Raw genomic sequence first — 15,840 nt, forward strand, 5'->3', positions numbered from 1 at the left:
TTAGCTACGGTAAGAACCGCAACTCACTCTGCTAGGGACGATTACCGCTGCCTGTCTGCAGCAGACGACAAATGATTCTGCTCTAGCAGTGAGTGCATATACCAGCTTGTAAGACGACATTGGCCAGTCTAGTGTTCATCATTTACCTGCTTGTAAGACGACATTGGCCAGTCTAGTGTTTATCATTGAAATCTGTACATATTGGCTGCTTTCAGAGAAAACGGGGATTAATGCACGTCAAATAAGATTAGCCTGTGCACACTGATTAGCCTGTGCAATGCGCACACGCTAATCGAGGACGACAACAGCGAACAACTTCAGTGCCTTCAGCGCTTTGATTTATTTATTTAATGACGCTTTCAAATTCGAAATGTGTGAACGAGTCCCTTTATGGCGACCGAACAATCTGCGTTATTGACAACAATTCCATCGTGTATTACTTTAGGGCAATACCGATATCATGATATTTACATGTATTTCAAGGCCGTTTGTCTTTTCAAGAGACATTTTGTTTTTATTTACGCAATTTGGATTTGATCGCTGTATTATATATCTGTAGTGCTGCTAATCAAAATAATCACTACTGTAGTGGCATAGCGCGGTAATATTGATAATATGATATAATATAGGGCAATAATTACTACTGTAGTGGTAAAGCGCGGTAATATTGATAATATGATATAATATAGGGCATGACAATTTCCGATGTGATATTATGGCAAAGTTTGCAAAAATCGTGTAATTGGCAATTTAACTCTTTCAGTGCTGGAACCGAATTTTGAAGGCCTTTGCAAACAGTTTGTATCCAGATGAGACGCCACAGAACGTGGCGTCTTATCAGGATCCAAACTGTTTGCTATTCTGAAAGTATTCTTTGAAAAAAAAGCAAAGAAAATGCTAATTTTAGAAATTCAGCAGACGACATTTGAGCAGACGACAAATTTCCCAGCATGCAAAGGGTTAACAGGAATTAAAATGTAACTGTGCATTAATGCATATTGTGCGTAAACTTCGTTTATTGTGAAATATTCTTCAAGCTTTGATATAACTTGTAAAGTCAAGGAACCCAACACATACATATACGAAGGCACATACTACTCATGAAAATTAATTATGTTTAATGCTATTCTAAACGGCAAGAACACAATACATATTGAACGAGTGCATGGTGTAAAAAATATATAAATACCGGTATATCAGATAAAATATTGAAAGTAAACGTTTTACATGTGAACGGTTACAATGAGTAATCATAGAAAATATACACATTAACAAAACGTGTCGTACACATATTTAAACAATATATGAGCCGTGTTCGGAGAAAACTGGGCATAATTCATGTGCGTAAAGTGCCGTTCCAGATTAGCCTGTGCAATCCGCACAGGCTAATCAGGGACGACACTTTACGCCTGTATGACATTTTTCGTTAAAATGAAGTCTCCTCTTAGCAAAAATCCACTATTAGCGGAAAGTGTCGTTCCTGATTAGCCTGTGCATGCATTATGCCCAGTTTTCACAGAACGCGACTCATATAATAACATTGATTAAATCACTAACTCAATATTTCATTGAAAATAAACATCAGATAAACGTATAAAGTAAACATATCAAAAATCAACATCAGCATATAACTGAGTGCTAAACTATCAAGAGTACAATACCAATAGAAAAATCGATAGCAGTACGGGTCAGCGAGTTTTCAAACCTCCTATCAAGTCGATACCTTAATCAGCGGAAAGTGGCACTTATTGGACAAACGTGATTTATATTCAGGTAAGCGATATACTGCAGTTAATACAATCTAATAAAACCACTTAACAAAATGTCCTTCTGAGTAATGATTATATTATGGCGCTGTGTATTTTAAGTATTATATACGAAAACTCGATGAATATAATATATTAACTTGAAATATATAAGTCGATATCTGAGTTATCATTGCGAAAATAAACGCTGTATTGTTGAAAGAGTTATGCAATAACTTAGATAACTTAAGCAATTGAAAACATAACATCGAAATATATAACTGAATAACTAAATAATCATATACATTATGTTATGTCAATGAAACCAAATAAGTAGCTGAACAATTTATGTAAACTCAAAGAAAAAATATACATATCTAAGCTTTCATCACAATATCCTCACGCTGTATTGTTGAAACATCGGCTTTACATCCGGGTCATCGGCAGCCTCAATATGTTCTGGCTCTTCAACCAACTCGTCGCTGATTTCAACGATTTCCGGTGCGCGAAACCCTGTGAAGTCCACATTCCTGAGACTGTGCAACCAGTTGAACACTTTCAGGTTGGTATGAGCCCGGTTCAAGAACTGCCCCTTGTTCCATTGTTCAAGGTCCTGTTCCCGAACCTCGTGATAACGGGGGCGACCCATCCGCACCTGAATATCATTATGTATCACGCCACTCAGATGCGGAGATATGCGCATCTTCTGAACAATTCGAGGTATATGGCTGAAGTCGTCTTCCGTGTGGTAGGGAAAGTCATCAAGTCTGCCGATAATCTCTTTCCTCTCGTTTGTCTCACCAACGCCTGTGACGCGTTTCAGCGCTGTTCTAGTTGACGCGATTTTTTCCTTCACCCTGTGCGTTAATTCCCGTTTAAGATCAATTTCGAGAATCTCGCGATCCCCTTTCCAAATAGTTTCTACTTTTTCTTCCACATCCCCGCCAGCCTGACTCTCCCGTTCTGATTCAGTATACTGTCGCGAGCTGTGGTGCGATTTAGATTTCTCGCTTGTAAACGAACCCTTGATGCTTGCCGACGGCGATTGAGAATGAACCTGGTCAAGAAGTTGAAGACCTGATTTTCTTTGAGGTCGTCTGCCTTTTCTTTTCTTCTCTTTTTCCTTTTGAAGTCGCTCCTGCTCCAATGCCAACAGTTTGTTCATTCGTTCTCTTTTGAGTTCACCAATATCAAAAGATTTACCCCATCCTCGCTTAGCATTGGCCGAATAAGTCCTTTTCGGAACTCTTCTGTCTTTTTCTGAATTTTCAATAGCGTCTACCAAATCGTTGTGACTTTCACTTTTCTTCATTTCTATTTTATCAATAAACCGCAAGCCTTTTGTCATGCCAGCACTAAACAAGGCAGACTGATCTTCCTTATCTAAGTTTCGAAAAGCTTCTGATTCGTTATCATCATTTCCAACTGCATACGCAATACCATAGTCGTTCGCCCTCGCATTTTGCGCCCTCATCAACTGATTCATTGCCCCGCGCCTCCTGTTTGCAAACTCTACCCATTTCGAGTGAAACCCGCTGCTTTCAACAGTGGTCGAAGAACCATGCGAAGAGGCCAAACGCTTTTTGCGATGTCGTTTATCGCACAGTACCTGTGCTTCTGTTTCTACGGATTCATTCTCCACAAAAGAACAGGTCAATAAAGAAATGCAGGTATAGATCGATTCGTCACTAGGTATTCTGGTCAACTGGGTGTTTTGACCATCTCTATTCTGTCCCCTTTCCCGTCCGTCCGTCCTCTGGCTATATCCATTGTTATTGTGCTGAACACGGCTCCGGTTATTTGTGTATCTATCCTTCCCCAACCGCCCGCTGAACACGGGCTCCTTAGGCGGCTTCTCAAGCGGTTTTACACTGTGCCACTCATGGTCAATCATCCACGACTGTAAGGATCGCGACAGGCGCCCTTCCGGCGTGTCTCCCAGGCTGTGTGTGTCGTCAAAACCGTTTGTTTCTTCGACGGATGAGGACTCGTCGCTCATGTCGATGTAAACGCTAGCGCTGCCTTCCCTGGTCAAAGGCTGTGGACTCTCATCAAGTTGTTCACGAAACCCTCCCAGATTTTGTTCGAACCTCATATTTCAATTGGTTTTTCACTTCTGTATATACGTTTATAGTTCCATTTGCATTTCTTAAACAGTGAAATTACTATTAACTCGCAACTAACTATTGAAAATTCTTTTATTTATTGACAATACCTGACAATTGAATGTATTTCAACAACAATGAGATGAAGGCTTAGAATTAGCAAAGGCGTTATCCGTTAATACAAAACTATTTTCAGATTTAAAATTGTTCAACAACAGCCAGTATACAACCGCCACACAGGTTATTACTTTGGCGCTTTTAGAGTGTCGCTTAATATCCCAAGCACAATAAATCCATTTACGGCATTTTAGCTCGTAGCCAGATTATTAAAAAAAATGATTTACAAATACGTGGGAGATTATAGTGGTAATCAAACGCTCGCCTCTATTCAATCATCGAACGTCCATGTAACCAATGCCGTGTTGGTTTATTAAATCGTACCAGTGGTCGTTTCGAGTCAATAACTTTGCGGACAGAAGTTATTTTTTATAAGAACCTTTAATCTTATATTGAAAGCAATACACTTTCGATTTTTGACGAGTGGTTTTGTTTTCACGCTGTCGCGGTATCAAGTTTCTCGCTTTTGTTTAATTGTTCAGAGGCGGAAAGGAATGAAGTTCATGTAAATATATAATATATTGACATGCGACATCGAGTTGCGAATTTGTGTTTGTTTAAATGTGTCTGACAAATGTATTGCAAATACGTATTTAATACAAAATGGACTTCTAAATCGTGACGCTATATTGTAGTCGCTTTTGGCAATAGCTGGTCCAAAAAATAAATATTAATCATGTAAACAAACAGGTGTTAGATTTCATTTGCGTTTGTTTCACAAACAATCCGTAAAATGTCACGTTTTATAGCAGGTAGGCAAGATAAAAAAATCTTTCAAGCTTGTGTGGTTTTGCTTGTTCGTTTTCTTCTTACAAATATTACGAAATGTGTCTTAAGATCCAATGAAGCAAGCGATTAATGTCAATTTGAGATCTCTTCTCCTGGTAATCTTAATGACTTATATTATAACACAAATCTCAATCTGTTCGAAATGTCACAATGTTGCGCTTGTTTTAATGCCGCCACTAATGAGTACACAAATTATTCCAGATGACGAACCTGATAACCGATATTTCGATTGACCTTCCTGTGAACGCGGCACTTATAAAAATATCTTGATTGTTCGCCCACGCCGTGTTAACTCCAGTCAGCTTCCTTCGCCGGTGTAGGTCTCTTGTTTTTCCTGTGTCCGCTTTATGTGTTTTTCGTTCCTATACAAATGATTTTCACAAAATCAGCCGCGTACATTTGAGAACGTTTCACGTGTGTAATGTAAGTACATTAAAATTTAAACTGCGATTTCAGTTAAGTATGTATCCTCTATATTAAACATACTCGCCACATCGTGCATTTAAAATTGCATATTTGCTAACCTTCAGAACCTATTCAACTGATACAATCACGTTTATATTCATTGTAGTGTTACACAGTATATCCTTTCGACACCTTATACCACGGCAAATATCCATTCAATAGCGAATGTATCGAAAGACATTCACCAGCGAGTGTAAGGGTGAACTATTTATGGCTTAAAGCTGTCAATGCCTCGTCAAATTCATCGATACGAGTCGCAAAAAAATATTAAATTGCAATAGTAAATCTCATTTAATCCGTTTGTATTATAATACAGCTCGATCTTAAATCGTGCAAATTCATATTCTACCGAGTAAACCCTTCTATCACATACAGTGCAGAGATAAATATTAGTGTCTACATTTTCCAAATTCGGTTCAAATGCTCGGTGATTATCGTAAGGAAAACAAATATTTAAAACTTTAACACTTACTAGTGGTAATGATTTATTTAATTTCTGAAGTCACTAGCTATCGATTGACATTTGCACAATGATAGACTCTGTGTTTATATAAGATTTAAAAGCATTCGATGGTAGAGTTTGAAGCCAATAAAGGCGCACATTTTAGACCTTTAGCCCAGTCCGTTAACGGTTCCGATTTCGCCGTTACATTAAGAGGTCCCATGCCATTAAAATCAAATCAGCACCATTAAAACCCGATTGACGTTTTGATATTTGTATAAAGGCAAGATGAAAGGATTTCAACGCTCATTAGCCTGAAGATCATCGTTCAATATGTGCCTAATGTGCTTGACTATATGAGTTTTAGATATGTTTCAATACTGTAATACCTGGTCATTTACATTACCTAATGGGTATATCAGTACAATGGCATGTGCGGTGCTAATAAACTGTGCCATAGATGTTTGCTTTAAGCCCATGGTAATTACCTATGATAGATCGTACGACAAGCGTAGGTTACAATTTGAAAGTGTTCAAGATTGTCATTAAATATATAGCCTAGTTAGCAAGTAATTTATTTATTTTTAATTTTAAAACCGAAAGTAGGATTTCTATATGTATACGTCCAATTCGACAAACGCGATTATTTTTAGTTTTAAAGCGCAAAAAGACGGATTTCTACCTTGTAACCACCACTCCACCAGATATATTCTAATTGGCATAGATAAAATATGTTTCTTATTTATACTTAAATTTACCTTCATTTCAAGGTGTGTGGCTTTAAATTTTTTATCTCGCACACAAATACATTTATGGTCAATATATTACTTACATAAAAGAGCATTTGAAATATTAAAATGAAATGAATAGAAATACTAAATAATCTTGACGTATAGTTTTCAGAATACATTTTTTTATTTTAACCTTAACTTGCCGTCCGTAGCTTAATAATACGGGACAAACTCGATTTACTTCAGATTCGCCGCTTCTTACAGAGTTTGTAGTAAAGATAAAATGTGTATTCGTCCAATGTTCATTACTCGACCATTTCAAAGCAATGTTTTTAACTTGTCTCGCTATGGTCATATGAAATTTAGAAGATGTTCGTTGGATATGCCTCACATAAAAAAAACTATTGTTATTGTACCCGCAGTGTCAATTTTGCCACGCATCCGGGTAGTGTCACCAAACGTTATAGTCTTCCTTTGACGAAATAGACTTCTTTTCCTTTAAATTATACAGAATCACAACATAAAGCTGGTTGGTTGTATGTTGTAAACGAATATATTTCCTGTACAAACTCTGAATCAGCCTCTGTTATAGCTTTTGCAGATAAATTTCGCCTAGCGTACACCACATTTACTATGAAATGTCACTCGAATGGTTTCAATGCATAACATTGGCAGATGGGTTGGTGACATAGAGCAAATAAAAACATGAAGCGCACATGAAAGACATAGTAAAATATTAGTGAACATTAAAAATTTGTACAAATTCATGCATTGGGCTGAAAATACTGGTCCGTGGTTGAAGGGCTTAGTTGTCATGACAGATTGTTGACGATGAGCCTGCAGTTATTAAAGCTTCCAGAATAGCAGAATTGGTTCAAAAACTGCATAATAATGCTTTATATCGGATCAATTGCGAATCAATAAAAATGGATTGGTCCAGTCCCGTAAGGTTGTCGTTTTATTTGGTGCGTTATCAAAAATATAAATGTCAGAGCGTAGCCTTTTTTATTTGTGGAGGTGTACTTTAAACAAATTGATATTTCAGTCAAATTTGCATGTTGAGTATTGCTTAGTGTACGTAAATATGAGGCTGATTCAATAGCACGCTACTACATGCTTTATGCTTTTAGTTGTATGTATTTTTTAACGGATAGTAGTTGTTAAATAATTCACCCACTACTAAACCAAAATCCTTAAGCCACGACTTAAGTTCCCAAGCCTTAGAATGTTTGCGCACAGGTCATCAATATAAGTTCCATTTAAAAAAAGTGATACCAATCAAAAACTGGTTCCTGACGTTTTATTGTAACTTTTTAAAATTAATTGCTTTACTCTTCCCTAACTGATATGCCACCCGATATGAATAATATTGTGTTCAAATCATTCAGCATCTGGTGTGCACTGCCTGAGATACAATGTGATAATAATCAAAATTATAAGTTAAAGTAAACTGTATTAAGTTGCTGATTACTTGCGCTTTAAATCTTTGCAAAGCAATAATCATGCTAAATGAAATTGTTCAAACAGTTTCGTAATTTAAAATGTCCAATTGCACTTTTAAAGTGTGTCCGTTATTGCATCTGTAATTAAACAATTTAGCTCGCGAAAAAAAAAGAAGTCGAGTATACTTCCATCAAGCTTCGAACGGCGGCTCACTAGATCCAGAGTTAAAGTGGCCTTTTCACAGATTTTGGCATATTTTGAAGTTTGTCATTAAATGCTTTATATTGATAAATGTAAACATTGGATCTTAAAAGCTCCAGTAAAAAATCGAGAATAAAATTAATAAAAAGGAAAAAAGTAGCCGGTACCAGAGCTTGAACCAGAGACCCCGGGAGTCCTGGTGTTAGTCTAAAGTAAGAACGCATTAGCCCTCTCAGCAATTCCGCCAGGTATATACATTTTAAGTATTTTATACCTTATATAAGCAATCTTCGTAGTCTCGCAAATTTAAACGACAACAACAGAAATCTCAAAATTATTCAATCGTTTCGCGTTGCAAGGCTTTATAATTTTTAGGTTTTCAAATCGTCAAAAGATACATATAATGGCTATATTGGACTATGGTAAATGTTCAGTAATACTGTTTCCTCACAAATATCATGACTAAAACGAAAATTTGCGAATCTGAAACAACTTTTTCAATTTTGTCAATTTACCAAATCGTGAAAAGATCCCTTTAAAGAAGATGCGTTTTTTAAACATGCACCTATTTTGATTTATTTTTCCAGTCACAAAATTTTAAAGTGTCCATCATTAAATGTCAATAATAAATCGATACACTTTGAGTATTTTAAAGCACTGTGATCCCTAGTTGGTAATCACTGCTAAAAAAGCCTGAGCGATAGCCATTCACCCTAAAATTGCATGTCGAATATTTATGCTCAATTTCTTTCCCATTTATGATAATAACATACTATACATGTATATGTAATTGGACGGTTAGGATAGTTTATGGTAATCGAGATAACACTAATAACGGTGAGAAAACCCCATTGCATGAACGTTTATGCATTAAAATATCACATTGATATGCGTGCACGAAAGCAAAACATACATCATCTCATTCGGGACATATGCCGTCGACGATCATACTCCAGTCGTCTTGGTTCTGAGCTTTCTCCACTCCTTGCAAATATGCTTTTCGGCGTTTTTTTAAGATAGCGGAATCTTCACGGGGTAGGCTAGCTGGCCCCACGCTCAACCCTCCCATTTATTAAGTCGGACTTGGGTCCGTTCTTTGTTCAAAACATGCACACGCATTTAAAAGGTTCCACAGGCTCTGTGTTAATATTCTTTTCAAATAAAGGTTTCTAGCCCTAAACTGTGAAGATGACCATTAAATAATTTCAATTTGCAATCATGCGTGCCATTAAAAATTTACAGTTCAATAAATGGTAATTACTTATCAAATGATAAATAAGCATTTACGTTTGAACTGATTTTTAATTATCGTGTGATGGAGATTTAATGGTAAAGACGTGAACTAATAATTGAAAATGATAAGTGTAGTTTGAACTGTAGGTTGACTATTAATTACTATTTCGTATATGATGCATTTTGGATTGATTCAATTCTTTGGGCTGACACACGTATTTATGCACGTTTTCGCCAATTTCATGACGAAAATACGCCCAAAGTATGATATTCAAATGAGTTATCTGATCATTCATTTTCCTAACAATATATTGAGTGGTGAATCCATCAACATACCATCCCATTTACATTTAGAAGATGAATATGTTCTTAGTGATCAGTATATAGGAAGTTACATAATTCAACATGTGACCGACCTTTTTCGTACAGGAATCGTTTTAATTCTCAAATTGAATATATCACATAATCCATTAAACCTTCACAATCGTCTGATATTAAAAGATTAATTTACTTTTGCCGCTTAATATTTGGGCCATACGTGAACAATCGTATTATGAATTGGAACCGCATTTCTTTGACTTTTTGCTGATAATCATTGAATTGAAAAAAGTCTAACTGTTCATTAAAGCGACTTAATTTAGCGTATAAATTTTCGAGATTAAAGAGCTTAGGTATTAGAGCAAACATATTTTTAAATTAAAAAAAAACTTAAAAGGTCGATCCCACTCTTTATATAAAATACGATATGCTAACGCTCATAGTAATTCCTATATAGTTCACATGGCAGATTGTGTGTTTTCGTTGGTCTATTAAGTGCTGTGAACGTTTTAAACATTTTTTCTAAGACAGTTGATCGAAATAAGCCAAACTGTTATATATTTCGGAAGCATACAACGCTTACGATTTAACCCTTTCCCACTCTGAAGCAAAGTGAAAAAAATGGCTATGTGCAAACAGCATAAAACCAGAACAGCCTGCGAGTAACTCAGTCTGTTTAGGTGTTATGCTGTTTGCTGCTCATCAGTATCTTATGGTTGAAAATGAAGCCTTTAAAACTTGAATCTAAAAAGAAAGGTCTTTAATTAAATTTGTCTTTCTAAGGGACTACAATACGTAAAAATACGTATCTAAGTGGTAACGGGTTAATTCATTTCTAACTCACATGAACTGTTTATTAATCAATTACGTAACGATATTTGCACTTATATTTGACAATGTTATATCACTATAAGATGGATTTATGCACGATTAAATTATTTTATATTTTTGGAGTACTGCATGACGCTGACAGTAAGAAAATGTTACATAACCTTGTTTTGTATATAACCTGGTTTCGATACAATGTATTATATACTAAAGTAATTCGATGTTCGTATTCACGAATCTATACCATACCAGAAAAGAAAATGTCAACATTGCAATGTCTTGGAGGATGAATTTCATTTTTTGTTTAAATGTTCCTTATACAATGATATAAGAAAAAATACATAAAGCAATATAACTGGATAAAACCTAATATTCCAAAATTTATACAGTTAATGCAATCTGATAACCAAACAATTACCAGATAATATCATTAAGAGTAATATTCATGTCAGAAAAGTTGACATCTCGCTGTCAATAGTGCTTTTTATTTTAACATTATGTTGAAATACATGCATCTTTTAATAATATATGTATAAAACTTAATATAGTTTGTATATGATCTATCATACCATGTAATAGTATTAATTGATGACCACTTGTATGCATTTTATTTGTATAAATATATTCAACATACATGTGTACTCATGGGCTGTAATGTCTAATGTATATTGAACAAACCAATAAACCATATTCACGACAGAGAACTTACCACTCAAGCTCTTAAATGCGTACGTGATTGTTATTACATGTATTCTTAAATTGCCATTAACTAGGAAAAACGTTGCAACGGGGCCATTTTTCATAAATTTCACTAATGTTGATGAGATTTTTCCAGAATATTTGGATGATATCTGAATAACTATTAAGTTAAACAACAACACAGCGTGGTGGAGCATCAGGTGCAAATACATTACCAGTAGCTCTCACAAGAAGGCATACATTGAACAATCAGGAATGATATCTTCAACCCAGAAAAGTAGAGAGCAATTATCACTATTTTTTTTCTCTAAAACATAACATCTATATATTGATATAGTATTGTCATGTTGTAGTGAGTGTTTTCACAAATATGATGTAAATCTGCGTTCACCAGCCCTGATTTGAATAATCGGGTGAAAAATAACAGAATACTTGGAGCAGCATGCAATTTTGATGACTCAGGGGATAAAAAAGATGTATAAAAATTTTCTTCAGCCACGAAATGCAAGTCTATACGTATTACCTTTTCTCTATCTAATTACTGGCGATAACCATGTTTTCGTATCAATAACAGTGTCCCTATATATGATTTAATGTGTGCATGTATACAACAACATTTGTTGTTCTTTGCCTATTCTTTCTGTGTTGTGTTGTTTTATTTTGACAGCTACATTATCACAAGATACGTCTGCCCTCTACAGAGGAGAAACAAATTCGGTTTCTCAAAAGACAAAAGATTGAGTAACTGATTTTTCCAGATTTAGACTAAATAATACGGGCAAAAGCCCGCGAAGCGGGCGTTGACCGTTCATACATATGGGAATTTAGACATAAAATTACATAAGAATACCACATATGGATACGTCTCAAAAAAATTTGCCACGCGACATATATTTTCGCGATGCTATTTATGGCCTTGAACAAATCAAAAACACTTTGACATATGCTAAATCACATGTAAATACATACCTCAGGAAAAGTTATATCAATGAAATCATAATTGTGTAGCGAATCGCACTAAATATTCTCGCAATATTTGTCTTTCTTCGCAACCGTTCCAGAATTAAGTCATTACTCAATTATCTCCCCTGAATGCTCTTCTTCAGTGAGTATAAGCCGAAGACTGGTTCACTACATATAGTTACAGTCTTTACCAAACACAATTTAAGTGAACATAACCCGTCTTAAATATATTGCCGAATCTTAGATTTGTGTCGAATTTATTTGCTTTGATCTTTTCGATATCTTATTGTTATTATTATCCTGACAAATCACAAACGCTTGTTAAAAAATTATTTGTTTTAAACATTATAGTTGGCATCTCTATTCTTCCAGTATTCTCGCGGTATTTCAATAACGACACCCTACTGTTTATTTGTCAGAATATGTGACGCATTTTCATTCGCTCTCAAAAGCATTCTATACATAGATGGTGACGTCACTTCGTTATTGCGAGTAAGACCGGTGTGTACACAATGTCTCAGAAAGACGTTTTACGTGTGATTATGAGCAATATTCTGGTAAGTTGTCGTTGTTATCCACCAGAAACACATTTATTCACAAAATTTAAAGATATTCCGATCTAACTTTTTAGTCTTTTAGCTTTAATTTTTAACGTATTTACACCTCGTCTGCTCGCACTTTACCGATATCCCGAAAGGTTACATATCACTATAATTAGTTTAGGCCTAAAACCACAAAATCCGATACCGTTGGATTTTCGTACTACAATCTTACGTAAAAACATCTTCCAGATTCGAAATCAACAAAAAACAAGACATTTATAAATTGTCTGCATTATTGATCAAATTTTAAGATATTTGTTGGTTTTCCGTTTTTAGAAGCTGTTCTGCGAAGCCGAAGGCAAGAGCTGAGCATCATACAAGCCATTCTATCCAGCAAAACTGACAGTTTTGGTTTACAGAAATCAACAAAGGAGGGATTCCTGATCTATCAAATTTCCAAGCTATACACACAGTTATTATCTGTGGTGATCTTTATTGGTTCTGCTTGTTTACTTGGATGGAACATGTGTGAACTTTTATAGAACTTTGAAAAGTCTATATATGTCTATCTATAAACAAAAATCAGCTATTGTATAATAAGATCAGATGTGCAAACAATGTCAAAGGGTTGTTAAATTAACAATTTGAAGGCAATTATGCTGAAAAAAAAAGGAAGTTCCCATGCAAATTTTGTCTGTATATCGACAAGTGTCTGCCGATAATTGTCAAACTAGTAATACAAAACTTACCACAAGTATGTAAAAGCACTAAGTACCTGTGATCATTTTTAGTAAGATAGTGTAATTCTAAACAGTAGCAAATAGCTTGTTTAGTAAATGCATAATGTAATTAATATGATTTCCGTTCTATTGTGTAATTAATAAATTGGTTGTTACTTGTTAATCCATGATAAATGTTTTATGGCTAGTACAAAACCAGCAATGTTAATTTTGTAAAAGGTAATACAATAACACCACTTAGTAATTTCATATACGTAAATATTCTTGAAATGTAGGTTGATGATTGTGTTTTAGTTTTACTTATTTTGTAACTATTATTTTATGTGCAAATAAATGATGTGAAGTGTTTTGTATCTCCACACAATACCACATACCTTTTTATATATGTACTGTGTTATGTGTTATTTGAATGTTTAAATAAAAAAAAATGGATGATATAACATGATGCATTCTAATATTTGCATTCATATTGTAACTATAGAGCTAAGTGTATGCAGTTTAGACTGTGATTTTAGAATTGCTACAAAATGGCTAGTTTTTTAGTGGCGACAAAATTTAAACTATTCAACAATAGTTTGCGAAAGAAAATTAGAAACCTGCAAGATACCTGTATTTATTAAATATTTTAATTGCGAATCAAGTATGTTGTTATGCTGTTACACATAATTATATATTGATAATAAATAAGAAGACAATTAGTGGGGTTAACGTTTCCCAACAGTAGAAATCATTCTTCTGATGAAGTCAGTGATATACAGACGAAAGCTCCAGGTATTGCTTTCAATACGTAGTGTGTGTTATTTGACAGTTTAAAACTTATTGGATTAAACAAAAATCCTGTCAAATTTGTCAATCAAGATTGATTTGACACATCACATGATTTTGATTATGTTAAATCAGTGTACTGTATGCTAAATGCAACTGCTTTAGCAAGCTGTCAAGTTGAATTGAGACATTTGATGAAACAAACTGTTTCCTGAGTAGGACCAGTACTTAGTGTCTATATGACGTACCATGACGTCGAAAGTCTGCAAGACCTACTAAGTAGATCGAGAAATGTACTTCGACGTACAATTTTCACCAACCCTTGAGTGTTAGCCAATCAGAAGACACCTTACGTCTGTTGCTTTTAGAGATTTTTGACATTGAACATTATTATTATTATTTATACCGAATTATGCCACAATCGACCGCTTACTCATAGATATTGTGCGTATTTATGAAACATTATTATTAATATAATTTATACCAAATTATGCGACTATCGACCGTTAAATCATAGATATTGTTCGTATTTATTGACCTGGCGTGGCGGAATTAACCTCTGACTTATGCAAGTTATGGTTATCACAAAATACCACCAACGGGGAGTTTATAATACATTATTTATCCCATTAATGCTTGGTAACTGGTTACCGTTGGGAATTTCCAACACAGTAATGCGCTGGACGGTCGTGATACTCCGCCCCGCATGATCATTTCAGACACACAATATGCTGAACAATTTTAATTTTAAAAAGGTAACAATTGAATCTTCTTAAAATTTGTATATAATCTATTTCAATGCATTAAATACTTGAAACTTCTATGTGACGTTATTTTGCCATTCTGATATTTTTATTCATTTTGTCCTCAACTAAAGTTTTAAACATTTATTATGAATAAATCTGAAGGAAAAGCGGCTCAAGAGACTAGTGTTTTGATTGGCTGTTCAGAAAATGTGTACTTAGAAGTACAAACATGTATGTCGAAGTACAAATTGTACTTTGTCGTACAAATATATACTTTGAAGTGTATTTTATATTCATGTCGACGTACTTATTTTAACGTGTAGGTCTTCTTGACTTTCAACCCAAATGGTACGCCATAGTATGTCTTTAGGGTTATCTAAAGAATGCTCCCACTTAAAGGATCAATACAGAGACCTCCCAGTGACTAAGCCAGTTAGCAGACACCCCATCCACTATACCACAAACACCGAACCAGCTATAAATTCCTGTGGCTAGAAAACAAAAAAAATATATAAGATGCTAGATCTTCAAGCTTGGAACATGTAACTCGTTTTAAGATTGATTTTTTTGGATGCATTACTAAATTATTGCAACAATTATCATATTTTGAAGTTCATTGAACACAATCATGTCCATATATTTATTAATAATACATGGTTATCAAAAAAACTTAAAAAGCTTTTGCCCGTAAATTAGGTAGCACCTATAATCATATTATTTCAATCAGACTCTAGATTAATACATAATAAAGTTTGAATTTAAAAAAACGACATGAAATTATACCATGCCGCGCAGTCGCTTGTATTCTATAGGTCTATATCAGACCCTTCCCTTACAACATTATTTATTGCTGGTTTAAAATAACACATTTAAATGATAAAAAAAATGCAAGCTGATATTTTCATTTAATAAATATGCCATAGACCGAATATAATATTCTGTTTATGGAATCGTATGGAAGTAGGAGT

At 34.7% G+C, this 15,840-nt stretch overlaps 1 protein-coding gene across 1 annotated transcript; it reads right to left on the minus strand.

The window, feature by feature from the left end:
- Window positions 1-1,070: 1,070 nt before the first annotated feature.
- Window positions 1,071-5,561, minus strand: LOC127880715 (uncharacterized). Its single transcript, XM_052428074.1, has one exon. The coding sequence runs from the start codon at window positions 3,838-3,840 to the stop codon at window positions 2,134-2,136; it is 1,707 nt and encodes a 568-aa protein (XP_052284034.1). The 5' UTR covers window positions 3,841-5,561; the 3' UTR covers window positions 1,071-2,133.
- Window positions 5,562-15,840: the final 10,279 nt, after the last annotated feature.

This window comes from Dreissena polymorpha, chromosome 5, assembly GCF_020536995.1.
Source record: "Dreissena polymorpha isolate Duluth1 chromosome 5, UMN_Dpol_1.0, whole genome shotgun sequence".
NCBI lineage: Eukaryota > Metazoa > Mollusca > Bivalvia > Myida > Dreissenidae > Dreissena > Dreissena polymorpha.

Excerpts from the sequence above, each read along its gene's own strand:
- LOC127880715 (XM_052428074.1), bottom strand. The coding sequence starts at position 3,840 with ATGAGGTTCGAACAAAATCTGGGAGGGTTTCGTGAACAACTTGATGAG.